We start from the raw sequence: 27,878 nt of genomic DNA on the forward strand, positions 1-27,878 counted from the left end.
AGACCACGGGGAGAAAATCCTTCTGGGGTGATTGGCGGGGTCGTCTGGTGGGGGTGGGGGAGGTTCAGGGCTAGGACCACCCAGTTTGGAGCCGGGAGGGACCCAGCAGATTAGAGACCTGGGTAAGGCAGCTGCGCAGGGCTGTAATTACCCTAGAGGAGCAGGGAAGACACAAGCCCAGGATGCCGGAGCAAGGGCGGCAGCAAGGCTCCAGGACCTCTCCCCAGCCCAGCCATCAGCAGGGGAGAGAAAGCGAAGCCCTTTCAGGGGCCTCCTTGTGACTCTCCTTCATGCCTCCCGACGTCCCCCGGGCCGCTTTGGTTTAGGTGGGTTTGAGAAAGAATTTGGACTCGAAGCTGCCCTCTCAGCCCCAGCGCCGGAGCCCCCAAACTCCAGGGTGGGAAAAGGGAGTCCCAGCCCTGCTCCCCCTCTCCCCCAGTCCCCGCGGCGGGTGAGTCACCCGAGCGCTCCCTACATAGTCCTCTGGCGCTGCGGCGCGTACCAAGGCGCGGACGCAGGGGGAGGCATCTGGCGCGGCGAACTCCTGGAGCCGTGGCGCCCGCTCGGCCGTGGCCGTGGAAGAGGCGCCGGAAGGCTGCGGGCGCGGGGCTCCGGGGCGGGGGCGGCGCGGACGGCGCGGGCGCGCGGGGCTGGGTCCCGGGGCGCTGCTGGGGCGGACTCCCCCGCGTCGAACTTGGTACGCGCCAGCGAGAGGCCAGGCCCAGCCCGGGCGGTACAATAGGGTTGGACCGAGGCCGGGACTGGGCCGGCGCCGGGCAGGGAACGGGATCGCGGCCGCAGCCGAGAGACCCTGGGCAACCGGCACCTCCGAGCCTCGCGGGCCACCTGCCTCGACCTTCCCCGGAGCGCCCCCGCCTCCGAGTTGTTGCTTGCCGGGCCGGGCGTGATGCGCCGCGGGACCCCTGTCCTGGCCGCTGGCCGCCGCCGCCGCCGCCGCTGAGACCCCGAGACCCCCAGTGACGCCGCAGCCATGGAGAGCGGCCCGCGTGCGGAGCTGGGGGCGGGCGCACCCCCAGGTATGCCGGGAGCCACGCGGAGGCGAGATGGGGGTAGATGGAGGGGCTGCGGGGCGGCCGAGGATGAGGCCGGCCGGCTGGGCGGGGACCCCTCTGCCGCCGCGCCCTCTGACCACTTGGTAGTTTAAAAATAAAGGCTGCGGCGGCGGCGGCTCCCGATGCATCCTCTGACAGCTGCCCCCTCCCCCACCCCGGGTGCCGGACGCATCGGGCGTCGGGAACCGCGGGGACCCCGCGCGGGAGTTGCTGGGGTGACCTTTCTGCCCCAGCTTAGTGCCATCTCAGCTTCCCCGCCCCCACATCCCTTCCCGATCCACCCCGGGCCCTGAAGATCCTCTTCTACCGAGCTAGGGCTTCCGTCCCCTTCCCCATCCCCCGTGGCACATGTGACCCCAGCCTGAGTGTGTCGGGGGTCCAGATTCTCAGGCCTGGGCCCTGCATACCGACGCCTCGGCCTTAGTGCCCGTACCCTCACACCCTGGCCCAGCCCTCGCCCCCACCCCATCCGTCCAGCTGCCGCGCAAAGGGCCTGTTGCTGCTGCGGGCCGGCGGGGAGGGGAAAGCAGGGAGGGGAGGGGAGAGGGAGGTCTCTAGCCGCGGCTGCCAAGTAACCCGCCGGATAAAGGCGAGGGGGAGGGGGAGGCGGCATTGTTTGGGGCGAGGGCGGGAGCTGGGGAGTGGGCCGCCTCCCCTGCAGCCAGGCCCACTCTGGAGCCCACCCAGCCCGATTCGGGGAGGAGGGGGACAGAAGTAAATCTGCTTCTCCTGCCTGCCCTCCTTCCCAGCCTCTCTGGGCCGGAATCTCTCACTAGAGAATGAGGTAAAGGCTCCAAGCCGGCACTCCCTGGACCTGCCACATCATTCCCCAACCTGAGGCTTTGAGACCTCCCCGCTTACTCTTTTTCTCTTTCTGCCCACACCTCAGACCACCAAAGCTCCCCCCGCACCGCTCACCCCACCAACCACCAGTGCTCAGGACTTCTGCAAATCCCATTCGGATCTGGGAGCAGCTGATGAGGGGGTGGGGACAGGTTTCTGGTTGGGCTTGGTTTTGGAAGGAGGCGATTTCTCTTTCTTCCTGGAAGGGGAGGGAAGAACATGATTACTGAGGACCCAAGTTCTGTTCCCATTGACTCAGGGGGGAGGTGGCTCCATCCCCACACCCCCATGGAGTCCTGAGCCTAATCCTGTCACCTCCCTGTCCCTTGGGGTGTGGGCCCAGGATGAAACAGTGTGTGGGTGTGGAGAAAGCCCAGGATAAGGTAGGGCTGATGGGCTGTGGATGGGCTCCTCCCCATGCCAGCAAGGATGCTTCTAGGGGACTGTCTGGGTATGGAATCTGGGAGAATGCGGAGGGGAGGCTACCATCAGACTGGTGGGTTTCAGGAGGCTTGTAGGCTGGGCTGGAAACAAGGGTGGCTGGGTCTGTCCCGGTTTGGCTGAGCCTGAGAGGGGACACCCAGGGAGGCCCAGCCTGAATCCAACCTCAGCTTACTGGCCCTCTGCACCTGAGGGCCTCTGGCACTGGTGTATAGTTGGGGGCCTGAATGGGGGTGGTGACTGGGATACAGAGAGCCTGAGCTGTGGCTACTTTATAATTAGGATACTTGGGTAGGATGCCTAGACTGAATATGAGAGCATGGGTGAGATGCTTGGCTCTCCGGGGGCAGTGGGGAGGCTGGGTTGAGGGGGAGGGCTGGGTCAGGGGCCGGTGGGGGGACTGCATATAGGCTTCCTGCATTGGGAGGACTCTTCTATACACAGGGATCTAGATGGAGTCACATGAGAACCTGGATCAGGATAGTGGCGGTTCCCCACACAGAATAGTCAAAGGTGACAGGAGTCCTCTATGGGGCTTTGTGGGAGTAAATGTGCTCACAGCATGTGCCCTGTGATAGTCTGAGGCATGGGCCTGACACTCCGAGAGCATGTGACACGATCCCTGCTCCCTTTGAGTTCCTTTTTACACTTGGACACTGAGCAGTAACAGAGGGTGGCATGGGGTAGAGGACAAGTGTGGGGCCCACTTTCAGGTCAGAAAACCTGGATGGAAATCCCAGTTAGCCATGTACCGGCTACTGGATTGGAGCAAGTGACTTACCTCCTGGAGCCACGGTTTCTGCCCCTGGAAAATAGGGGCAGTATTGTCAATCTTGTGGGGTTAATGTGAGGGTTAGAGATGATGTAACTCAAGGAATCTGGCACGCAGACACCAGACACCTGCAATAAAGTGTTATTACCATTATTGTGGTTATGCTCCGGCAACCGGTGCCAGCAGGGAGGTATGAAATATAGAGGAGGGTGGGAGCAGGAATTGGGAGTCAATTTGTTTAAGAGCATAGATTCTGGAATCAAACAGTTTAAGTCTCCACTTTGTAACTTACCTCTGTGTGATCTCAGTAAGTTGCTTAACCTAAGTCTTAAGTTTCCCCATCTGTAAAATGAGAATAATGCTAGAAATTATCTCATAGAGACATTGGCATCATTAAATTAGATGAACACAGAAAAACTTAGGCTAGGTCCTGGCACATAGTTAGTGCTCAGTAAGTGCTAGCTATTTGTTATTTATTGATTTATTTATTTTGAGACAGAGTCTTGCTCTTGTCACCCAGGCTGGAGTGCAGTGGCACGATCTCGGCTCTTTGCAACCTCCGCCTCCCGGGTTCAAGCGATTCTCCTGCCTCAGCCTCCCGAGTAGCTGGGATTACAGGCGCCTGCCTCCGCGCCCGGCTAATTTTTGTATTTTTACTAGAGATGGGGTTTCGCCATGTTGGCCAGGCTGGTCTCTAACTCCTGACCTCGTGATCTTCCCGCCTTGACCTCCCAAAGTGTGGGGATTACAGGCATGAGCCACCATGCCTGGCCTAGCTATTTGTTTTTTGTTGTTATTTTTAATTCCGTCAGAAGCCTGAGATGTGATTGATTAGAATTATAGGAGGTAAGTATAGGACAAGAAGGCAGGGGAGAGGGGAGTTCTAGGCAGACATGAGCTAGGGTGTATCCAGGGATCAGAGGGGCCCCATACCTGAAGTGGGACACTGGGAATAGGAGAGAAGACCCAAGAAACAGGTGCAGCCGGCTATCTAGCACACCCATGCTGATGCCCCACCGTATGCCAGCTCAGTGCAGTCTATGTGGATGGCAGAGAAGTGAATCAGATGGAGTTTTGACCCTTGGGGAGGTCTTAACCTGGCCAGGGAGGCAGATGTGTTCACTGCAGGGAACCAGGTATAACGGTGATAGTGTGCAGTGGGCTGTGCTTATGGAAGGCTTCATGGAGGAGGCAGCATTTGAGGTGGATCTGAAAGGACAAATAGACATTGGTAAGACTGGCACAGGGGGCTTTGGCCATACATCCAGCAGCCAGCTGGCTGGCACCTCCCAATGACAGCTTCCTAGTCCCTTCTTGGGCTGGTGGGCCCAATAATGAGGCCTCTAATGGGCCCCTAATGTGCAGTCATGCATATGCAAATGAGGTAGAAGGGACACTAGGCCAACGCAGGTCCCCTTTCCCAACAGGCTAGTGGGCAAGGGCTGAGGGAAGGGACTGAAAGCCGAGTCCAGACTAGAATGGCCATACTTGAGGGCCATCAGGTCAGGTCTCACGTCTGACCCAGGCTGGAAGTTAGGCCACAGGCAGCTAGGACCCACGTCCTTAGGTCCCTGCTGGGCCTTGGGGCTAGTAAGGGAGCCAACTAGCCAGGCCCAGATAATGCAGCTTTGTTGGCTGGTGGTAGCTCTGCCTGGCACCCAGGGGCACAGCCTTCAGTGTTTCCTCCACCACTTCTCAGCTGCAGCTCTGCCCTGAGGGGAGCAGAGAGCCTGGTAGGGCCTAGGGAACATGGTATTGCTGCCCTTACTAGCGCTCCTCAGCAATTGTAAGAGATGATGTGAGCCAGCTAGAGACTCCCCGGTGAACCAAGTTATTTCCCATTAATTATCTCTGACTTATTATCTCCTACTCATTAAGGGCCTTCTCTGTGCCAGGCACAATGCTCAGCATGTCACGGGCATTGTCTCATTTGTTCCTCACCACAGTCCCATGAGTAGGGACTAGCATTATCCCCATTTTACAGATGAGACTCAGGAAGATGAAGTCACTTGCCTGAAGTCACTTGCCTAAATTCACACAGCTAGCAACTGGCAGAGGCAGGATTTGAACTCAAATCCGTCTGACTCTGAAGTCTGTGCCCCAAACCTCTAAGCTGAATTATGGCTAAGCCAGCCAGTGACAAGGTCTGGCCTGCTTCCCTCCCATGACTGGCCTGTGTGGGCATCTTGATCTTGGGGATCCCATAATCTTTTCTCTGGCAGGCAGAGGTAGCCCCAGCAGAGCCCTGGGTCCTCTGGGAAGCCTGCTAGGTTGAAGCCTAAGCAGTTGAACCAGGAGGAAGGCCCTGGACCCAGGTAGTGGTAATAGTCCAGCTGAGGGGCATCTCCAGGCCTTGGCCTGAGGTTGGGCCTCTGTCTTCAGCGCCTCGGCAGCCCTGCTGGGGCTGAGGGAGGGATGTGGTGGGGCCCAGGCTGCGGGATGGGGTCATTTCCTGCCGCCTAAAATAACAGGAAGTGGGTGCTCCTGATTGGAGGCTGGGAACAATGGCCGCCAGCCGGGCCAGAGAGCTCCTTCAGATCTGTAGTCTCAGTTGGGTTCCCGGCTTTATCACCCCCAGAAGCCGGTGGCCTGGTCCCAGTGCCCCACTGCCCAACTGCTGGAGCAGGCTGCCCCCCGCCAGGGCACTCCCTCTCGGAACCGGCTTAGCTCTGTCCAGGCCAGGGATAATGCTGCCCCTAAGGGTACCTCCTTTCCCGGTCCCACAATTCGGCATTCCCCAGAGTTGTCCTTTCTACCGACCTCCTATTCTCCCCGCCCAGATCTCTCCAGGAGAGGAAACCCAGGAGGCTGTCCCCACTGGGATGCAGGCAGAGTAAAGACAGTCACGCTGATCGGGTGCAAACCCCAGCTTTGCTACTCACTAGCTGTGGAGCTTAAGCAAGTGTCTTAATCTCTGAGTCTGTTTCCTCGTTTGTAAAATGGGGTAATAATATCTACCTCATAGGATTGTGGCAAAGATTAAATGAACTAATGAGTTTAATGTATTTAGCTGTGCCTGACAAAAGCATTAGCTGTTACTCTTGTTAATTGGACTTTCTCTGGGCCCAGGGAAATAATTTGCTCAGAAGGAGCAGAAGTGACCTGGAGATGTGGTATACATATTCCGGGGACTTTGTGTCTCTGTGTGCTGTATGTGTCTCTGAGGCTTTGTCTGTGCCTTAGAGGAGGTACCTGGCCCTGTACTTGTGTGGGTATGTCTGTGTGTCTCAGATATGTGTAGAGTTTTTTGTTTGTTGTTGTTGTTTGGTTTTTTGGTTTTTTGGTTTTTCTTGTTTTTGAGATGGAGTCTCGCTGTGTCGCCCAGGCTGGGGTGCAGTGGCGCGATCTCCGCTTACTGCAAGCTCCGCCTCCCGGGTTCACGCCATTCTCCTGCCTCAGCCTCCCGAGTAGCTGGGACTACAGGCGCCCACCACCACGCCCGGCTAATTTTTTGTATTTTTTAGTAGAGACAGGATTTCACCGTGTTAGCCAGGATGGTCTTGACCTCCTGACCTCGTGATCCGTCCACCTCAGCCTCCCAAAGTGCTGGGATTACAGGCGTGAGCCACCGCACCCAGCCTGACCTGTGTAGAGTTTTGAATCCCAGTAAGTCTGTTTCCTCTGCATGTGTGTGTGTATGTATGTGTGTGTGAGTGTGTGTGTGAGAGTGTGTGTGTGTGAGAGAGAGAGAGAGAGAGAAGAATGTGTCTTGTCTCTTGCCATTGTGCAGGCCCTGTTTACATTGTCTGGTGTCTGTCTCTGTTGTGTGCGCATGTCTGTCTCCCCGTGTGTCTCTGCCCTCTGCCTGCCTCTCTGTCTTCACCTGCTCTAGTGTTGTCACCTAGGAATCTGTGTGAGGGCCAGGAGGGCTCTTGCTAGAGGTGCTGATCTCTGTTCTGTCTTCTCTCGGCCTCATGCCTCTCCCATGCTTCCTGCCTGAGGTGCTGTCTGTGCACCCCCCACCCCACAACCAGCCCTCACCCAGGCACTCCCTTGCGCTGCACTTGGAGGTGGGCTGCTCTCCCCCACCTCACTTCCAGCCTCCTGGGAGCCAGCCTGGGCAGGAGCCTGCCTTCCCTACATTCCTGTGCTCTGAGCTCAGTGCCTGCTTGCCCCACCTGCACCCTTGACTTTTGTAGGGGAAGTCTCCCTGGGGGAACCACGGAATCACTTCCTTCTTCAGAGAACACGCAGGAGCTTCAGGGCGGGGTGATGTGACCCGCCCACCAGAAATAGCATGACATAAGGGTTTTGAGGGTTTTGTCATCAGACAACTCTGGATTCAAATCCTACCTCTGACACTGACATGCACAATCCACTTAATCTGTCTAAGTGAGTTATCTCACCTGTGAAATGGGGGCCATCATAGAACTATCCTTTTAGGATTGTCATCAGAATCACATGAGATAAGGGAAAGTGCTTGGTTCATGTTAGAGCTTCAGTAAATTAGTTTGGGCCTGGAAACTGGCTGGGGACATGCAGGCTCTGAGATGAACATGACATTTAGTGTTTAGAGAGACTAAACTTTGGAGCAGCTTGAGGGTCTAAATACACACTAGCTAGGTAGCTTTCTACAGTACCCCCACCCACACATCTACATGCCCAGCCACCCACCCACCCATCGGACATTCATTAAACAGACACAGAACTCCCACTCTGTGCCAGACAGGTCCTGTATAAGACTCTGGGGCTGCAAAAAGGACTAAGACTGAGTTTCTTCTCTTGATAAGCTCTCACACTGATGGGGCAGGCGGTGGCAGGCAAACAGAATAGCTAGACTGAGTTATCAGTGTTGTGAGAGGAATATTTGGCCCAGCAAGAGTTGTTGGGGTGGGAGGAGGGAGAGACAAAAGGAAAGGACTGCCAGCTCCCAGAGGATGGAGATGGGGTGTTAGTATTCTGAGACATGTGAGAGTCTCTCTGAGGGACTTGGCCCTAATCTTTCTTTCTTTTTTTTTTTTTTTTTTTTTTTTTTTGAGACGGAGTCTCGCTCTGCCACCCAGGCTGGAGTGCAGTGGCCGGATCTCAGCTCACTGCAAGCTCCGCCTCCTGGGTTCACGCCATTCTCCTGCCTCAGCCTCCCGAGTAGCTGGGACTACAGGCGCCCGCCACCTCGCCCGGCTAGTTTTTTGTATTTTTTAGTAGAGACAGGGTTTCACCGTGTCAGCCAGGATGGTCTCGATCTCCTGACCTCGTGATCCGCCTGTCTCGGCCTCCCAAAGTGCTGGGATTACAGGCTTGAGCCACCGCGCCCGGCCTGGCCCTGATCTTTCTGCAGACCCCAGGCACAGCCCTTCTTGGGGCTCTTAGGAAGACAGGACTTTTTGACCCTACAGTGCAACCCACCACTGCACCTTTGCCCCACTAATGCTCTTTGCTCCAAGAAATAAATACAAATTATTTGTCTCTTATCTCGTTCTTAACAAATACTTCTGGTAGATATTAGTGTAGCAAAATAAAACCGACAGTGGCAAAACCTCACAATCTGGCATAGACCAAAAATAAGATAAAATTAAGTAGCCGAAGGATCATATTTGATGGTTAAAAACGAGAATGATCATATATAGATTAACTGTACTGTATAGATAACTAACCAAGGAGTTAAGTGGCTTAATGTAATTTGCTCCACATAACACTGTCCCAATGACATTTCATCAGGGTTGGCATAATTGTGAAGAAAATATTTGTATTCAGGGTCAACAGTGTGCCAGGTCACAAGAGGAGTTCCAAACTTCTTGTTTGCCTCTTGAGAGGTTTTTCTTGTTGAGCTGCTGGAGTAAACACTCATTATTATTTTTATTAACTTCTACCTGTGTGGCTTAGTCCAGGAAGCTGTCCAAACACTATTGAGATGGAGTTGTTTTGCTTCTCTTCAAATGTTTATCTTTTTGCAATAAGTTGCCACATAGATCTATACTTTTTTTTTTTTTTTTTTTTTGAGACAGGGTCTGATTCTGTCACCCAGGCTGGAGTGCAGTGGTGCAATCTCAGATCACTGCGGCCTCCACCTCTGGGTTCAAGGGATCCTTCTCTCAGCCTCCCAAGTAGCTGGGACCACACGGGTGCACAACCACGCCCAGCTAATTTTTGTATTTTTAGCAGACATGGGGTTTTGCCATTTGCCCAGACTGCCTCTGAACTCCTGGGCTCAAACAATCTGCTCGCCTTGGCCTCCCAAAGTGCTGGGATTACAGGCATGAGCCACTGCACCCAGCCTGGATCTACTCTTTATTAGAGTAAAAATCTTCTATATGCACTTGCTTTAGGCTAGGGCAGCCTCATAGTATAGCACTTTATTTGTGCTGTACTGTTTATTCAACTATTTTATGACTGTCTCCATGTACTTGGCACTGTGGTAGCTGCTGGCGATGAGGCAGTGAGCAAAGTAGAGATGGCCAGCTCTTGTGGGTCTCCCTCACCTTCTAGGAGGAGGCTGACAATAAGGAAAAAACCATGCAAGGAAGTTTAAAATCATAACAGTGACAGTGTTGCAGAGGTACATGAGGCCATGGCTGTATGAAACAAGGGAATTTATCCTAATCAGAGAAGCCAAGGAAAGCTTCCATGAGTAAGTGATGACTGAACTAACATATGAAGGGCAAATAGGAGTTAGCTAAGAAAATAGGGAGAGTATGTGCAAAGGCCCTGTGGCAGGAGGGAGTGTGGATGGTCATCAGCATTAAAGGAAGGTCAGTGTGGATGGAGTTCAGAGAGCAAGCGGGGAGCAGGGTAGGAGATCCAAGAAGTAAGGGGAGGGAGTCAGGGACTTCAGACTATACTGGACTAGTAGGGTGAGTTCAAGAAGAGGAAGCCACTGGCAAGTTTCAAGTGGCAAAGAGTACCATGATCAGATTTGTATTTGCTGTGGCTGTTCAGTGGAGCAGACAGTGGGAATGGGTACAGGCGAGCAGTGAGAGGACTTTGTAGTCATCCAGGTGAGAGCGATGATGGTGGTGACGGTATCAGCCTGGGTGGAGTTCATTCATTTCTTCCTTCAGCAGATGGTTATGGAGCACCTATATGCCAGGCTCTGTTGGCCCTAGAGATAGACCAGCTAACAAAGGCAAAAATTTGTGCCCTCATAGAGATTATATTGTAGCAGTGGGAGACTGTTAAAATGGTGTTAATGCCGGCCGGGCGCGGTGGCTCAAGCCTGTAATCCCAGCACTTTGGGAGGCCGAGACAGGCGGATCACAAGGTTAGGAGATCGAGACCATCCTGGCTAACATGGTGAAACCCCGTCTCTACTAAAAAATACAAAAAAACTAGCCGGGCGAGGTGGCGGGCGCCTGTAGTCCCAGCTACTTGGGAGGCTGAGGCAGGAGAATGGCATAAACCCAGGAGGCGGAGCTTGCAGTGAGCTGAGATCCGGCCACTGCACTCCAGCCCGGGTGACAGAGCGAGACTCCGTCTCAAAAAACAAAAAACAAAACAAAATGGTGTTAATGCCTATGGAGAAAAAGAAGCCTTGGAAAGAAAAATCTACAGTTGGAGCTGGGAGGGAGACTTCAACTGCAGTTTGTAGTTTTATTTTTTTTTCTTTTTCTGAGACAGCATCTTACTCTGTTGCCCAAGCTGGAGTACAGTGGTACAATCATTGCTTACTGTAGCCTCAAACTCCTGGGCTCAAGGTATCCTCCTGCCTTAGCCTCCCGAGTAGCTGAGACTACAGGTGTGCACCACCATGCCCAGCTGTTTTTTACTTTTTCGTTGAGATAGGGTCTCGCTGTGTTGCCTAGGCTGTTCTCAAGCTCCTGGCCTTAAGTGATCCTCTCACCTTGGCCTCCCAAATTGCTGGGATTACAGGTGTGAGCCACCTTGCCTGACCTTTATTTAATTTTATTTAACATTTTTCTTTTTTCTTTTTTTTTAGAGACAGGGTTTTGCTTTGTCACCCAGGCTGGAGTACAGCACCATGATCATAGTTCACTGTAACCTCAATCTCTATTTCAACACGTCATGACGCCTGGGTAATTAAAAACATTTTTTTAGAGATGGAATCTCACTGTGTTGTCCAGGCTGATGTCAAACTCCTGGCCTTAAGGGATCCTCCTGTCTCGGTCTCCCAAAGTGTTGGGATTACAGGCATAAGCCACCACACCAGGCCTGCAGTTTGTAGCTTTTTTTTTTTTTGAGACAGAGTCTCACTCTGTCGCTCAGGCTGGAGTATAGTGGCAGGATCTCGGCTCACTGCAACCTCCGCCTCTTGGGTTCAAGTGATTCACCAGCGTCAGCCTCCCAAGTAGCTAGGATTACAGGTACATGCTACCACATCCAGCTAATTTTTGTATTTTTTAGTAGAGAGAGGGTTTTGCCATGTTTACCAGGCTGGTTTCGAACTCCTGACCTCAGGTGATCCACCTGTCTTGGCCTCCTGAGGTGCTGGGATTACAGACATGAGCCACCGCACCCAGCCCAGTTTGTAGTTTTAAATAGGGGCTAAGGGAATACTCCATTCAAAAGTGACATCAAAGTAAAGACCTGAAGGAGGGGAGGGAATGAGGCACGCAGAATCTGGGGGCAGATAATTCAAGGCAGAGAAACAGCCACTGAGGAAATACTGTTTCCTCAGTGCAAAGCCCTGAGGCGGAAACCTCCCCAACACCCTTAAGGGACAGTGACTGAAAACTTGAGCAGGGGGAGAAGAGGAGAGAAGGTCAAAGAGGTCAGGATCTGCTGGGCGTGGTGGCTCAAGCCTGTAATCCCAGCACTTTGGGAGGCCGAGACGGGCGGATCACGAGGTCAGGAGATCGAGACCATCCTGGCTAACACAGTGAAACCCCGTCTCTACTAAAAAATATAAAAAACTAGCCGGGCGAGGTGGCAGGCGCCTGTAGTCCCAGCTACTTGGGAGGCTGAGGCAGGAGAATGGTGTAAACCCGGGAGGCGGAGCTTGCAGTGAGCTGAGATCTGGCCACTGCACTCCAGCCTGGGCGACAGAGCGAGACTCCGTCTCAAAAATAAAAAAAAAGAGGTCAGGATCCTGGGGAGTCCTTGATAGGCTAATGTGATGACTTTGGCTTTTTCTTCCGCTCAGACCAGGAGTCTTTGCAGGATTTTGTCAGAGGAGTAATGTGATCTTTTTTTTTTTTTTTTTTTTTTTGAGACAAAGTCTTGCTGTGTCGCCCAGGCTGGAGTGCAGTGGCACGATCTCCGCTCACCGCAAGCTCCACCTCCTGGGTTCAAGCAGTTCTCCTGCCTCAGCCTCCCAAGTAGCTGGGACTACAGGCGCCCGCCACCACGCCCGGCTAATTTTTTGTATATTTAGTAGAGTTGGGGTTTCACCATGTTGGCCAGGATGGTCTCTATCTCCTGACCTCATGATCCGCCTGCCTCAGCCTCCCAAAGTGCGGGGATTACAGGCATGAGCCACCGCGCCCGGCTAATCTGACTTATTTTTAAACAGAATCACTCTGGCTACTGTGTTGAGAAAAGACCCAGGGGAAACAAAGACTGGAGCAGGGAATCTTTTATCAGAGCTGGTAGTAGCTCTGACCCAATTGATAGAAGTGGAGACAGTGAGAAGTGATTAGATTTGAGATCTGTTTTGAAGATAAAGGCAGAAGGATTTCCTGAGAGATGACACACGGGGTGTGATGTAGTTGCCATTAACTGAGATGGGGGAAATGGGGAGAAGTAGGCTTTTGGGGGAAGAGCAGGAGCTCCGTTTGGGATGTGTTAAATTGGGGGCATCTGTGAGACACCCAGGGGTATCAAGCAGGGAGTTGCAGGAGTGAAACTAGACCTCAAGGGAGAGGCCTGGGCTAGAGACACAAATTTGGTTGTCGTCAGCAGTGATGGTATTTAAATCTGTTAGTCTGGATGAGGTCACCAAGGGAGTGTGTGTCGACAGAAAAGAAATGAGGTCCTCCACTCAGCCCTAGGGCACTCCAGTGCTGAGAGGTTGGGAAGTTCAGGCAGGATCAGCACAGATGACTAAGAAGTGACAGTCAGCAAGGTAGAAGGAAAACGAAGAGAATGTGCTGTCTTCAAAGCCAGGCAAAGACAGTGTTTCAAGGAGCAGTCAGAAATCAACGGTGGCAGATGCAGCTGCATAGTGGCCAAGGAAGATGAGGGCTGGAAAACTGCCTGTTGGATTTAGCAGCATGGAGGTCCTTGAGAAGTGCAGTGTTGCACAGCAGTGGGGGTAAGGCCTGGCCGAAGCATTTCCTCCTGGCAGAGATGGGGAGACGTGGATATATTCTTCAGGGCAGGTGCTGCTTACCAAGCCCCTGCCAGGTGCCACCAATGATATACCCATCTGTACCAACTCCCTATGTGTACCAACAACTCCATGAGAGAACTGTGGTTACACAGGCTCAGGGCTTGCCCAAGGTTCACCTGGAGACGAGGTCCTCAGTCAGGCCTGTCCGACTCTGAAGCCTATGACCTTTCTGCTCCACTGCATCTGATGGCTGGGTGCAGGTTCTTCCAAACCTCACTCCTCTACCTCCTCCCAGCCTCCCTTCACATGGCGAGTCGGGACCTAGCTGGGGACTCACTGACTGTCTTGCCTGGTGGGTGTGATTTGCCTAGGTGTAGACAAACACCTGCCTACCAGTTTTCCTTGCAACACCTGCAGCACGCACAGGTGATTGGAGAATGCAATAAACAGGCCTCACCCTCAACCTTCAAGCTTCATACTTACTCACCCAGGCTTTGGCTTCAAACAGTCCTGAGTTCAAATCCCAATTCTGGGCTGGGCACGGTGGCTCATGCCTGCAATCCCAGCACTTTGTGAGGCTGAGATGGGCGGATCACGAGGTCAAGAGAGGGAGACCAGACTGGCCAACATGGTGAAACCCCATCTCTACTAAAAATACAAAAATTAGCTGGGTGTAGTGGTGCATGCCTGTTGTCCCAGCTACTCTGGAGGCTGAGGCAAGAGAATCGCTTGAACCTGGGAGGCGGAGGTTGCAGTGAGCTGAGAGCGCGCCACTGCACTTCAACCTGGCAACAGAGTGAGACTCCATCTAAAAAAAAAAAAAAATGCCAACTCTGCCACATACTAGTTGTATGACTCTGTGCGGATCAATTAGCAGGTTGGGCCTTGGTTGCCTCACTTGTATAATGGGGATTAAAAGTCTCTGCCTCTCAGAGTTGTGAGGACACAGGATGCATCACTGTTAGTGAATAGTAAGCACTCACTAGAGTGAGTAACTGGTTTTGTTGACTATTGGAATTGGTAAAGGAGTTTGCAGCTGGCTGGGAAATAGATTAGCAGTGACCAGGCAGCCGTCTCCTGCTGGTATGGGAAGAGATGGGTATCTTGTCATGGTGCCTCAGAGTTGGTGGAGTTGGAGGGGTAATGGGGGAGACAGGGCCTCAGCTGGGGCTCTTGCCTGGAGCCCAGAAAGCTGGGTGGGAAGGAATGAGGGAAAAACAGTGTGAGCCTCAGATAATTTATTGCATAACACCTATTCCCTCATACTGTCAGTGAGGATTAAAACTAATAACATAAGCCAGGCGCGGTGGCTCACGCCTGTAATCCCAGCACTTTGGGAGGCCGAGGCGGGTGGATCACGAGGTCAGGAGATCGAGACCATCCTGGCTAACACGGTGAAACCCCGTCTCTACTAAAAATCCAAAAAAGTAGCCGGGCATGGTGGTGCGTGCCTGTAGTCCCAGCTACTCGGAGGCTGAGGCAGGAGAATGGCGTGAACCCAGAAGGCGGAGCTTGCAGTGAGCCGAGATGGTGCCACTGCACTCCAGCCTGGGTGACAAAGCGAGACTCCGTCTCAAAAAAAAAAAGAAAAACAACTAATAACATATAAGGCCAGGCGCAGTGACTCACACCTGTAATCCCAGCACTTTGGGAGGCTGAGGTGGGCGGATCATTTGAGGCCAGGAGTTCGAGACCAGCCTGGCCAACATGGCACAAACCCATCTCTACTAAAAATACAAAAATTGGCCAGGTATGGTGGTTCATGCCTGTAATCCCAGCTACTCGGGAGGCTGAGGCACAAGAATTACTTGAGCCTGGGAGGCAGAAGTTGCAGTGGGCCGAGATCACAGCATTGCACTCCAACCTGGGCAACAGAGTGAGACTTTGACTCAAAAAAAAAAGAACTAATGCGTATAAAAATTATGAGGCTGGCCACGGTGGCTCACGCCTGTAATCCCAGCACTTTGGGAGGTCGAGGAGGGCAGATCACCTGAGGTCGGGGGTTCGAGACCAGCCTGGCCAACATGGTGAAGCCCCATCTCCACTAAAAATACAAAAATTAGCTGGGCGTGGTGGCAGGCACTTGTAATCCCAGCTACTCGGGAGGCTGAGGCAGGATAATCGCTTGAACTTGGAAGGCAGAGGTTGCAGTGAGCCAAGATCATGCCACTGCACTCCAGCCTGAGCAACAGAGCGGGGTTCTGTCTTGAAAAAAAAAAAAAGCCAGGCGCGGTGGCTCACGCCTGTAATCCCAGAACTTTGGGAGGCTGAGTCGGGTGGATCATGAGGCCAGGAGATCAAGACCATCCTGGCCAACCAGGTGAAATGCTATCTCTACTAAAAATACAAAAAATTAGCCAGGCGTGGTGGCGGGCGCCTGTAGTCCCACCTACTCAGGAGGCTGAGGCAGGAGAATGGCATGAACCCAGGAGGTGGAGCTTGCAGTGAGCCAAGATTGCGCCACTGCACTCTAGCCTGGGCGACAGAGTGAGACTCCATCTCGAAAAAAAAAAAGAAAAGAATGAAAAACGTTTCCTTAGATGAAGCTTCCCACAGATGCTGGCCCTGCTTCCTAAGCCCAAGTTGGTAGCTGTGTTCCCATTGATCTCCTCAGTGCCTGGATGGTAGCAGCAGATGGCACCAGGACTCAATATACAGAAACTTCTGTTTGGGAGACCAGGAGGCTTCATCAGACCGACAGGGAGTGCTGTTTGCTGGCATGTGGATAGTGCCAGGCACTTTGCTGACATTCCCTACTAGCTTGGCTTATTATCCCTGTTTTACAGATATCAAAACTGAGGCTGAGCCAGGCATAGTGGTAGGTACCTGTAATCCCAGCTACTTGGGAGACTGAGGCAAAAGGATGTCTTGAACTCAGGAGTTTGAATCCAGCCTGGGCAACATAGCAAGACCCTATCTCTTTCTTTTTTTTTTTTTTTTTTTTTTGAGACGGAGTCTTGCTCTGCCGCCCAGGTTGGAGTACAGTGGCCGGATCTCAGCTCACTGCAAGCTCCGCCTCCCAGGTTTACGCCATTCTCCTGCCTCAGTCTCCCGAGTAGCTGGGACTACAGGCGCCCGCCACCTCGCCTGGCTAGTCTTTTGTATTTTTAGTAGAGACGGGGTTTCACCGTGTTAGCCAGGATGGTCTCGATCTCCTGACCTCGTGATCTGCCCGTCTCGGCCTCCCAAAGTGCTGGGATTACAGGCTTGAGCCACCAAGCCCGGCCGCAAGACCCTATCTCTTAAAAAGTAAAAATTGGCCAGGCACAGTGACTCACGCCTGTAATCCCAGCACTTTGGGAGCCTGAGGCGGGCAGATCACGAAGTCAGGAGATCGAGACCATCCTGGCTAACACGGTGAAACCCCATCTCTACTAAAAATACAAAAAATTAGCCGGGCATTGTGGCGGGAGCCTGTAGTCCCAGTTACTCGGGAGGCTGAGGCAGGAGAATGGCGTGAACCTGGGAGGCGGAGCTTGCAGTGAGCCGAGATCGTACCACTGCACTCCAGCAATAAAAATAAATAAAAATTAAGAAAAAGGGACTTAAAGGAACTAACTAGACCCTTAAAAATTCCCTAGCAGCAAGCGGACTTGGGGGGAAACAAAACAAAACAAAAAAACCTGAGGCTGAGAGAGGTTGGCTGGCTTGTCCATGGTTGTCTGCTGGGGAAGCAAGCCCTCCCTTCCCATCCTCATCTGACTGACTCTCAGGCCTGTCTCTCAATGGCCCCACATGTGTATATGTCAAATTGTGTGGCTCCCTTCCTTCACTTCGATGTCTTTTACAGGGTTCCTACAATAGTCATATGTTAAAAGCACAAATTTGGGGTAGCTTGTTGCCAGTGGGAATCTTCACAACAAAGCATCCCACTACAGCCCATACTTACGTCCTTCCTCTTGGTCAGTCCCATGTGCCCAGCACTGGCACCCTCTGTGAACAGACCTTGGGTTGGGCACAGTCACCCAGAGATAAAGCAGAAAGGAGAGGGAGGCAGACATGGAAACAAATCGGTGCGTTTGGTGTCTCAATAAGTGCTGCAAGCTTGTTCTTAGCTTTTCCAACACACCCTGCTCCATTCTGCCCCTTCGCATATACTCTTCTCTGCCAAGATCTCTCCTCCTCGCTTTGCTGACTCCAGCTTATCCTTCGGATCTCAGCTTGGTTGTTACTTCTTCAGCAAGCCCTCCCCATGTAGGTTAACCATCTCTGCTGTGCTGCCCCAGACATAGTATTTATTCTCTACTGTAGTTGCCTAGCTATTTGTCTGTCTGCCCTGCTAGAGGGTAAGCGCCACAGAGGCAGGGATCATGGCTATTTTCTCACTATTATATCATGAGTATCTGGAACAGGGCCTGGCACATAGAAATAACTCAAACACACGTGAATGAAGAAGTCAGTTGAACAAGGGAGAGGGCCACATATTGAGCTGATGGCACAGATGTGCAATCTGACCTCTCTCCTCTCTTGTGTTGGTCTTTCAGTTGTGGTCGCCAGGACCCCCCCAGAGCCAAGACCTTCTCCAGAAGGTGACCCTTCCCCCCCACCACCACCGATGTCAGCCGTGGTCCCTGACACTCCCCCGGACACCCCACCTGCCATGAAGAATGCCACTAGCTCTAAGCAGCTTCCACTGGAACCAGAGAGCCTCTCAGGGCAGGTCGGGCCTAGGCCAGCCCCCGTGCAGGAAGAGTCCCCTTCCTCTGAAGCAAAGAGCAGAGGACCCACCCCACCAGCCACGGGCCCACGGGATGCCAGACCTCCTCGAAGGAGCAGCCAGCCATCTCCAACAGCAGCGCCAGCCTCTGACAGCCCTCCCACCAAGCAAGGTGTGTGTAATGATCCCGGCCTGGGCCTAAACCCCTTGGCTCAGGGTCCTGGCCCTGGATCATGCCAACTGAAAGAGTCCTGTTTGCCCTAGAGGAGATGAGGAAAGGATGGGGTGAGGCCCGGAGGGAGGGATCTGAGGCTGACTCCTCTTTGGGCACAGCCTTTTGACCTGTCTGTTCTTGTTCCCTCTGCTCAGAGGTGAAGAAGGCAGGAGAGAGACACAAGCTGGCAAAGGAGCGGCGAGAAGAGCGGGCCAAGTACCTGGGTGAGTGCGCAGGAAGTCTCATCATCTTCTTCATCATCATGATCAGCATCCTAATAATAACACCAACAGGCTGGGTGCAGTGGCTCACGCCTGTAATCCCAGCACTTTGGGAGGCCGAGGCGGGCGAATCACCTGAGGTCGGGAGTCTGAGACCAGCCTGACCAAGCGTGAAGAAACCCCGTCTCTACTAAAAATATAAAAAATTAGCCGGGCATGGTGGCACATCCTTGTAATCCCAGCTACTCAGTAGGCTGAGATAGAAGAATCACTTGAACCTGGGAGGCGGAGGTTGTGGTGAGCCGAGATTGTGCCAATGCACTCCAGCCTGGGCAACAAGAGCGAAACTCCGTCTCAAAATAATAATAATAATAATAATAATAACACCAACACTTCTGCAACACTTAATTATGTGCACTGTGCTAAGAGCAGGACACGCATTATCTAATTTAATCCTCAACCCATTTTGAGGAGGAAACAGAGGCTCAGAGAGATGAAATCATTTGCTTAAGCCACACAGCTAGTACAGTAGCTGAGATTCAGACCCAGAAGCCTCCTGACACCCCAGATCTCATGCATGCTCTTAATCACAGTATGTGGACCTCTGTCTGGTAGCCCCCCAAGTCAGATGGGGATCTTGCACTAAAGCATTCATTTCTCCTTCAATCCTGAGAGCCCATAAGGCCAATGGAGGAGAAATAGGCCTCTCCTGAGTCCTGTCTTCAGTAAGCCTCTCAGTTTGAGGGGGTTGTCTCAGACTGAAAGCGCCACCTAAGCAGGCAGGAGAAAAACCCACCCAGGATGTGGGTAGCAGGGCTGGCCACTTGGAGGAAATGTCCTTGGCCCAGGCCTGCTGCAGAACCCTTCACATGCCACTGGGCTCCTTTGTCCACAGCGGCCAAGAAGGCAGTGTGGCTGGAGAAGGAGGAGAAGGCCAAGGCACTGCGGGAGAAGCAGCTCCAGGAGCGCCGGCGCCGGCTGGAGGAGCAACGTCTTAAAGCCGAGCAACGTCGTGCAGCCCTGGAGGAACGGCAGCGGCAGAAGCTCGAGAAAAACAAGGTGCGGCATGGGTCTCCATGAATCCGTGTACACGTGTGCTCACTGTCTGCATACTGGTGCAGTGTGTATGCATATCCATGTTCATGGCTCTGCATTATCTGTGTCTACGTGGTCCTATTTGTGTTCACATCTACAGTTGTGTCCCTGTGTTAGAATATCTGGGGACCTATGCAACTGCAGGTACATTTGCTTCTGAATGTGCCACTATAGGCCCCTGTAACTGTTTACTGTCAGTACCTGTGTTCGTCCGTGTGCCCCATGCGTCTGTGTGTATGTCTGCGGGTATGTGTCTGTGTATGTATCTGCAGGTATGTGTCTGTGTGAGCGTGCCTAGCTCTGTCATGTGGGTAAAGCCCTAGCTTGAGCGCTGGTGAGGAAATGAAGGAAATGGCCACCTGGCCCTACCTGGGGGGCCTCAGGCTAGAGGGAACACATAGCCCCAAGGTCAGGACCCTCAGTGCCTGAGATACGGCCTTGCCTGGGAGCCCCAGGTAGGGAGAGTCCCACCAAATCATCAGAGAAGCAACTCATACACTCAGGAAATGACTCAAGAACAGTGAAAAGCTCCCCAAGAACAAGTCGAAAGGGATCTTGGTCCTTAATCATAGCAAGGATTTGGTAACCTTGGATACCTGCAATGAGTCAGGAAAAGACTCGGAGGGAAGGGAGTGGGGGAGGCATTGTCACAGGAGGAAGAAGGGCCTCTATCCCAAATTCAATGAATGTTTTCAGTCCACATCTCTCTTCTCCCCACCTTCCCCCCAGGAGCGCTATGAAGCAGCCATCCAACGGTCAGTGAAGAAGACGTGGGCTGAAATCCGGCAGCAGCGCTGGTCCTGGGCAGGAGCCCTGCACCACAGCTCTCCAGGACATAAGACCAGTGAGTAGGCTGGAGGGGCTGGGGAGTGGGTGGGCAAGGCTGGGATGGCAAGTAAAGGAAGGGAACAACTTCCCTACAAAGAGCTGGTGGCTCCCTGCAGCAGGTGTGCCTTGCTTTATGTGACTTGTGTCTTCTAGAATGGTCCGTAAGCCAAACTGTCCCTTTCCAAGGACTTCCACTATCAAATCAGAGAAGGATTCTCTCCATTTGGTTTGCTCTTCAAACCTCTGTCATTTTAGGATTAGCCTTCTTTGCGTCTGTCAATTATTATTAGTTGTTGATACATAAAAGACTTTAATGCCCTACAGACACTGGATCTTAAAGAAACTGTCACTCCTTGTCTCAGAAGGTAGATTTTTGTCTCTGAGTTTTCTCCGCGTAGGGCCACCATGGATTTTGGTCTGATTCTTTGCTGGCATGTATGTACCACTGTGCTTGGATGTCTTTATGCAATGGCAAGTTTCAGTATTTCTAGCTGTGTATCTTCGGTGTATGTGCTCCTGGACCCGTGCATTGTGTGTCTTAATATGTGTTTGCCTTGGCGTGTTTGTGGCCTTGTGTACCTCAGTGAGGGCTCCTAAGTCAAGACAGACTTGGGTTCCAGCTCTGGCACTTGCAGCGCGACCTTTAACTTCTTGAAGTCTCACTTTCTTCATCTATAAACTGGGGATAATGCTACTACTTGCCCCTGAGGTGGTAGATAGATGTTTGAAGGATCAAATGAGGTCACATGTGTGTGGTGCCCCACACAGTACCTGGCACATGGTAAGCATCAACAAATGTGAGCTGCTACAAATGTCATGATGAGGTTGCTTCGATGTGTTTGTGGCTTGTGTGCATCTGGGTCTGACACACTCTCTGTTAGTGTTTGTGTCTCTGTCCCTGTGCATGTCTGCACACATGTGTGCATGCCAAAGTATCTGCCACTCTATATGCCTGTATCTGCATGTCTTTTTGTGATTCTGGATGAATACGTGGATTTGTGCAAGTGACTGTGACTGTGTAGGTCCTGTTTAGGAGCGTTTTTGCATTTATCCCAGTACATGGGTGTTGTACCCGTAACGCGTTGGCTGGGCAGTGTCAGCAAGTGCCAGTGCTGGGGGGTTATGGGGAGGTTGCAGTACCCAGCCATAAGGAATGGCTTCCTTGGTCTGGCCAGGAAAGCTGTAGTTTCTCTAGTTTTACTCATCTCCCCCCTTTGTTTCTTCTCCGTCGGCTCCCCCAAGCCAGGTTGTCTCTGGTCACCTACCTGCCACCCTCCCTCTCCCAGGGCCAAGGCTGCCTCCTGCTCCTCATCCTAGCCTGCCCACTCCTCCCTCTCCCACCCTGCCCTTGGAGCATCCTGCATGGAAGGCCTCGGTGCCCCCCACTGGCTCCTGCCTGGCCCGGCCCTAATGCCGTGTCTTTTCCCCTCCAGGTGGGAGCAGGTGCTCCGTGTCGGCAGTTAACCTGCCCAAACACGTGGACTCTATAATCAACAAGCGGCTCTCAAAGTCCTCTGCCACGCTCTGGAACTCCCCCAGTAGAAGTAAGAGAAGGCCCAGCCCTTCCCCCTCCAGAGCCCCTTGTAGCTCCCACCAAGTTTCCTCCAGAGCTCAGCAAGAACACCAGGTCCCTGGAGCCCTCACATACTCCAGGTCCCCATCCCCACTCTACCTTACCCAGGGCTCTGTGCCCCTCGGGGGAGCCGGCATATGGGTCTGGACCCTGAGGACAGAGGTTGCCCTGTAGGAGAGGAGAAGGGAGACAAAGCACAATGCCTCAGAGGGCAGGAAGTCTGGCAGGGGCCTCAAGAGCAAGTTGGAGGTGGTGGCTGGGGGTGGGGACAGGCAGGCAGCCTTTTCTGCAACCACAGCCAGCTGGCCTGGCCAACCTTAGCCAGGTGGCATTGTCCCCATGTGTCAGACTGGCCTGGGTGCTGTGGGGTGGAGGGGTCCCTCATTCTGGCTCTACCCTAAAGGGCCCATGCAATCCTGCCCTCTCTGCCTTCAGAGCCCCAGCCATGGGCTTGGCTGGTTCCAGAGTTGAGGCAACCAAGGTGGCATAGCCCCTGCATTCCCACCATGCCCTGGTGCTCATATGTGAAGGAGCCATGGTGGGAGTTATTTATAAGTTTCTCTTGCATTTGTTTGGTTGCTTTGTTGCCTAGCAACCAAATCAGCTGCTGTACCAACCCCACCTGACTGAGGCTTAAAAATAGCCCAGCAGCTGAGGGGACAGAGCAGGGTGGCCTAGGGCAGGCAGGCACCCTAGCAGCCTCTCCTTGGCACAGGACTGCTAAAAGCTGGGTCACAGGAGCACAACGACCCTCACTGTCCCAAATCCATGGGACAGCTTCAGCTGGGTCAGCCCTCTGAGAGCAGGAGGGGCAAGACCTTACACTGGGACATGGCAGAGGGCAATTGGGTCTTCTTCCAATCCTGGATGGCTCCTTCCTATATGCACGGTTCAGGGCCCTTTCACCTGGGGACCGTTGTAGGCAGGGACCCTCATCTGATGCAGGATGTTGCCCTGGGAAGTGTCTGGTTGCCTGGGTCTGCAGTGGAAGTCCAGATCGTAGGGAGGACAAGTGTGGCCCCGGTGTGATTGTGGGGAGAGGCCTCCCGGGTGAGCAGCCTTGGCCTTGGCATGGGGATCGTGCCTGGTCTGCCCCCATGCCTCTCCCTGCCTCCTGCGGCCCCCACAGTGACCGGCTTCGCCTGGCCTTCTACCCCCAGATCGCAGCCTGCAGCTGAGCGCATGGGAGAGCAGCATCGTGGATCGTCTGATGACGCCCACCCTCTCCTTCCTTGCTCGGAGTCGCAGCGCGGTCACACTGCCCCGCAACGGCCGGGACCAGGGTAGGGGCTGCGACCCTGGGAGAGGCCCTACGTGGGGCCGGGCAGGGTCCATCCTGGCGCGCGGGCCGCAACCCGACCGCACTCATCCCTCTGCAGCCGTGCCGGTGTGCCCGCGCTCGGCCTCCGCCAGCCCTCTGACGCCGTGCAGCGCCCCCCGAAGCGTGCACCGCTGCGCCCCCGCCGGTGAGCGCGGGGAGCGCCGCAAGCCCAGCGCCGGGGGCAGCCCCGCTCCGGTGCGCCGCCGGCCGGAGGCCTCGCCGGTGAGTGGCTCGACTGGTTCGAGCGGCCGCGCAGGTGGGACAGGCAGCCTGGAACTGGGGAACGCGGGCGCTGCTGACCTCTACTCTCCTCTTCCGTTCCTTCTTCCCTGCCAGGTGCAGAAAAAGGAGAAGAAGGACAAGGAGCGGGAAAACGAGAAGGAGAAGAGTGCACTAGCCCGGGAGCGCAGCCTCAAGAAGCGCCAGTCGCTGCCCGCCTCACCGCGCACCCGCCTCTCCGCCAGCGCCGCATCAGAGCTCAGGTGGGCGCGGGCGGTGCGAGGGACCCTGCCCCTCACCGGGTCATTTATTCATCACTCACAAATATTTATTGGGCATCCCACCTCTAGAATGCAATTTCCTTGAGGGCAAAGTTCTCTCTGTTTTTTTGTTTGTTTGAGACAGGGTCTCCCTCTGTCACCCAGGCTGGAATGCAGCGGCACAGTCTCGGCTCACTGCAGCCTCGACCTCCCGGGCTCAAGCTATCCTCCCACCTCAGCCTTCCAAGTGGCTGGGACTACAGGCGCGCCACCACACCCAGCTAATTTTTTGTGTTTTTTGGTAGAGGGAGGTTTCACCACGTTGTGCAGGCTTATCTCGAACTCCTGAGCTCAGGTGATCCACCTGTCTCGGCCTCCCAAAGTGCTGGTATTACACGTGTGAGTGTGAGCCACCTCGCCCAGCCTCCATTTTTTTTAATTGTTTTCTTTTTTTCCTTTTTCTTTTTCTTTTTTTTAAGTATTTTGGTTACTGAAGTACCGCATCATCTAAAACAGTGCCTGGCACCTGGTAACCACTCCGTGAATGCCTACTGAAGGCAAGAGTAGTGCCTCACGCCTGTAATCCCAGCACTTTGGGAGGCCAAGGGGAGGATTGTTTGAGCCCAGGAGGTCGAGGCTGCAGTGAGCTAGGTATGATCATGCCACTGCACTCCAGCCTGGGGGACAGCCAGATTCTGTCTTAAAAACAACAAAACCTGGTGAATGAATGGACCTTCCAGGTAGCACTCATGGTGCTGAGGACACGTTGCTGAGCTAACCCAGGCGTGGTTTTTTTCTCTTATTAAACTTACAGGCTATTGGTGGGGCACAGACAATAGTCAATCCCACAGAAACATATGTCATTACAAACTGGGGTATATAATCTAAAAGGGAATGGTGCGTTTCTGTGAGAGCAAGGGGGAGCGGTGCTGATGTAGGCTGGAGGAGGGGGCACCTCCCAGAGGAAGGGACAAGTTCTCAGCATGTGGGTGTGTGTGTCTCCTAACTCTTCCCTTTTCCCTTTTCTCTTAGCCCCAAATCCAAGGCCCGGCCATCCTCTCCCTCCACATCCTGGCACAGGCCTGCCTCCCCCTGCCCCAGCCCAGGGCCAGGCCACACTCTGCCTCCAAAGCCACCGTCCCCGCGAGGCACCACTGCATCCCCCAAAGGGCGGGTTCGGAGGAAGGAGGAGGCAAAGGAGAGCCCCAGCGCCGCAGGGCCCGAGGACAAGAGCCAGAGCAAGTTCAGGGCCAGTGACGAGAAGGAGCCAGCAGCCCCAGCCTCACCGGCACCTTCTCCGGCGCCCTCGCCCACCCCATCCCCGCCCCAGAAGGAGCAGCCCCCCGCGGAGACCCCTGCAGGTAGGCATGAAGAGAGGGGAGGGGTGAGCCTAGCGAGAGAAGCCAGCTTCTCCTGCGTGGGGATGTGGGCCGCCAGAGATGCCTGAGGACTGGGAGTGGGACATGGAAGGAGGAGACTCCTGCCCTCAGCAGTCCCAGGCCCACAACACAGGCCGCTGGGAGCTGACGGCAGGAAGGGATGCTGGCGGTGCCTGCGTGGGTGTGCTGACTGACGCCTGGTCCCGGATCCCCCTCCAGACGCTGCTGTCTTGACCTCACCCCCAGCCCCTGCTCCCCCGGTGACCCCTAGCAAACCAATGGCCGGCACCACAGACAGAGAAGAAGCCACTCGGCTCCTGGCTGAGAAGCGGCGCCAGGCCCGGGAGCAGCGGGAGCGCGAGGAGCAGGAGCGGAGGCTGCAGGCAGAAAGAGACAAGTGAGTGCGCCTCGGGGACTGAGGGGGCCCTGGTGGGCGCTGGAGAAGAAGCAGAGTCCGAGCCTGAGCCGTTTGCTCCGTCCCCCAGGCGAATGCGAGAGGAGCAGCTGGCGCGGGAGGCCGAGGCCCGGGCGGAGCGGGAGGCGGAGGCCCGGAGGCGAGAGGAGCAGGAGGCACGAGAGAAGGCGCAGGCCGAGCAGGAGGAGCAGGAGCGGCTGCAGAAGCAGGTGCCCCCGGCGGGCGGGCGGGAGGCGGCTGGGCGCGGGCGCCGCGGGCCGGGAAGGCTGGAGTCAGGTGCCCCACGCTCATGGGGGTCTTTGGCAGAAAGAGGAGGCCGAAGCTCGGTCGCGGGAAGAGGCGGAGCGGCAGCGTCTGGAGCGGGAAAAGCACTTCCAGCAGCAGGAGCAGGAGCGGCAAGAGCGCAGAAAGGTGTGCGGACGTGGGCGGGGATTGGTGGGCGGGCCTGGGCAGGGCGGCCAGGTGGGCGGGGCCTGGGCTTAGAGCGGGTGGGACGGAAAAGCGCTGGGGCAGATTCCAGCTCCTGTCCTGGAGAGGGCTGCTATGAACTGGGAGGCCCTAAGACCACAAGGCCGGGGCTGGCTGGTGGGAGGTTTAGGATTAGGGGCGGAGCTCGAGACTAACTGATATGCGGCCTCCAAACAGCGTCTGGAGGAGATCATGAAGAGGACTCGGAAGTCAGAAGTTTCTGAAACCAAGGTCAGAATTTCCCCGAAGGGCAGTGCTGGGCGTGGGGGCCGGGGTGGGAAAAGGAGGCTGCGGAAAGGCATCTATGGCCAAGGAGAGCGGGGCTGTCGGGGAGGCCGCTGCGGCCCGGGCAAGGGGAGGGCAGAACTCAGTCCTAAGTGGATGGGACCGGCTGTCCCTTGAGCCTGACTGCTCTTCCTCTTCAAAGCAGAAGCAGGACAACAAGGAGGCCAACGCCAACGGTTCCAGCCCAGGTAAAGCCCCCGTTCCCCTCACCTCCCTTCCCTTTGCCACCCTCCTCCTCCATCCTCACCTCTCTTGCCAGCCCTTGGCTGATGGCGCCTCTTTCCCTGTGACAGAACCTGTGAAAGCTGTGGAGGCTCGGCCTCCGGGGCTGCAGAAGGAGGCTGTGCAGAAAGAGGAGCCCACCCCACAGGAGCCTCAGTGGAGGTACCAGCTTCCAATCCCAGGGTCCCTGAGCAGGGAGGCAGACTGCAGCTGGAGCTGCGGGGTAGCCTGGGCTTTCCCGGGAGGTGAGCTGCTGAGCCTTGGCCTCTGCATCCACAGTCTCCCAAGCAAGGAGTTGCCAGGGTCCCTGGTGAATGGCCTGCAGCCTCTCCCAGCACACCAGGAGAATGGCTTCTCCCCCAAGGGACCCTCTGGGGACAAGAGTCTGAGCCGAACACCAGAGGCACTCCTGCCCTTTGCAGAGGCAGAAGCCTTCCTCAAGAAAGCTGTGGTGCAGTCTCCGCAGGTCACAGGTAGGTCTCCTGATTCCTGGACCTAGCTCTATTCCTCCCAGCAGCCTTCCCTGTACTCCCTAGCCCTGCCTTCTCTTCTGGCTCTGCCAGGCCCCCTCTCCTGCTCCGCCTTGAAGACCCCCAGCTATCTGGGTTTGAGTGCTGTTTGCCCTGACTGTTTCCTTTCCCCTTTTTCCCCAGAAGTCCTTTAAGAGGATTTGCCTTGGATCCGGGCACAGCTGTAAGGGCTCCTCTGCATCACCTACCAGGATGTCTGGAGGAGAAAAAGACAGAGCAAAGTTGGAAGTGGCCTGGGCCCCTGGGGGTGGGTCCTCTCTGTTGTTTTTAATCTGCACCTTATAGACTGATGTCTCTTTGGCTGGAGCCAGATCTGCCCCTCAGTGCATTTGTGTGCTCGCACGCGCAGACATCCCCTCTCCCCCATACACACACATACACTCACAGCCTCTCTGGCCTCTTCCCTTGGGGAGGGGCCACCTGTAGTATTTGCCTTGGTTTGGTGGGGTACAGTGGATGTGAATACTGTAAATAGCTTGTGCTCAGACTCCTCTGCGTGGAGAGGGTGGGTGCAGGAGGCAGACCCTCCCCGCAAAGCCCCCTGGGGAGATCTTCCTCTCTCTATTTAACTATAACTGAGGGGGATCCCAGGTCTGGGGATGGGGGACACCTTGGGCCACAGGATACTGGTTGCTTCAGGGGTACCCATGCCCCCTGCCCTTGCCTGGAATCAGTGTTACTGCATCTGATTAAATGTCTCCAGAAATAAAGTGAGAATAATTCTGCCAATCCTGCCTGTTCTTGGAGCTGGTGGTGGTGGTGGGAGCAGGTGGCCTCCTGAGTTCTAAGAACTGAAGAAGCCTCGGGCTAGTGATACTAGTCCTGAACCCCTGCCCTATGGTCTTCCAGTTTAGTCATGAATTCATTCATTTATTCATTCAACAAATACTGTTGCAT

The 27,878-nt window shown here is 54.6% G+C and overlaps 3 protein-coding genes and 1 long non-coding RNA gene across 6 annotated transcripts in view; 2 read left to right on the forward strand and 2 right to left on the reverse strand.

The window, feature by feature from the left end:
* LOC126961137 (uncharacterized) overlaps positions 1–961 on the forward strand; it is a 65,884-nt gene extending 64,923 nt beyond the window's left edge. Inside the window, exon 2 of the long non-coding RNA XR_007728203.1 lies at positions 747–961. This is a non-coding gene — a long non-coding RNA (uncharacterized LOC126961137). The remainder of the gene's footprint in view (positions 1–746) is intronic.
* Positions 1–21,525, reverse strand: part of TRAPPC3 (trafficking protein particle complex subunit 3) — a 39,949-nt gene extending 18,424 nt beyond the window's left edge. The window contains exon 1 of the mRNA XM_050800838.1: positions 21,516–21,525. The gene's annotated coding sequence lies outside the window, so the exon portion shown is untranslated. The remainder of the gene's footprint in view (positions 1–21,515) is intronic.
* PSMB2 (proteasome 20S subunit beta 2) overlaps positions 1–27,878 on the reverse strand; it is a 623,524-nt gene that overhangs the window by 575,974 nt on the left and 19,672 nt on the right. The gene's annotated exons all lie outside the window — the stretch shown is intronic.
* MAP7D1 (MAP7 domain containing 1) lies at positions 896–27,710 on the forward strand. 3 transcript variants are annotated; one of them, XM_050798146.1, is made up of 18 exons: positions 896–1,037; positions 17,779–18,123; positions 18,321–18,389; positions 19,282–19,445; positions 20,211–20,325; positions 21,743–21,853; positions 23,043–23,165; positions 23,262–23,425; positions 23,540–23,685; positions 24,715–25,043; positions 25,281–25,458; positions 25,547–25,685; positions 25,783–25,887; positions 26,122–26,175; positions 26,375–26,417; positions 26,523–26,613; positions 26,731–26,924; positions 27,105–27,710. In XM_050798146.1, the coding sequence occupies exons 1-18, from the start codon at positions 992–994 to the stop codon at positions 27,113–27,115; spliced, it is 2,427 nt and encodes an 808-aa protein (XP_050654103.1). In that variant the 5' UTR covers positions 896–991; the 3' UTR covers positions 27,116–27,710. The 3 variants fall into 3 exon arrangements, with proteins under 3 accessions (XP_050654103.1, XP_050654098.1, XP_050654107.1); XM_050798141.1 differs by having other exon boundaries at positions 23,043–23,425; XM_050798150.1 differs by lacking the exon at positions 21,743–21,853 and having other exon boundaries at positions 23,043–23,425.

Source organism: Macaca thibetana, chromosome 1 (assembly GCF_024542745.1).
Source record: "Macaca thibetana thibetana isolate TM-01 chromosome 1, ASM2454274v1, whole genome shotgun sequence".
Taxonomy (NCBI): Eukaryota; Metazoa; Chordata; class Mammalia; order Primates; family Cercopithecidae; genus Macaca; species Macaca thibetana.

Excerpts from the sequence above, each read along its gene's own strand:
- MAP7D1 (XM_050798141.1), top strand. The coding sequence starts at position 992 with ATGGAGAGCGGCCCGCGTGCGGAGCTGGGGGCGGGCGCACCCCCAG. Across the intron at positions 19,446-20,210 it reads AGAAGCTCGAGAAAAACAAG|GAGCGCTATGAAGCAGCCAT; the intron begins GTGCGGCATGGG and ends CCTTCCCCCCAG. Across the intron at positions 25,044-25,280 it reads CCCCGCGGAGACCCCTGCAG|ACGCTGCTGTCTTGACCTCA; the intron begins GTAGGCATGAAG and ends ATCCCCCTCCAG.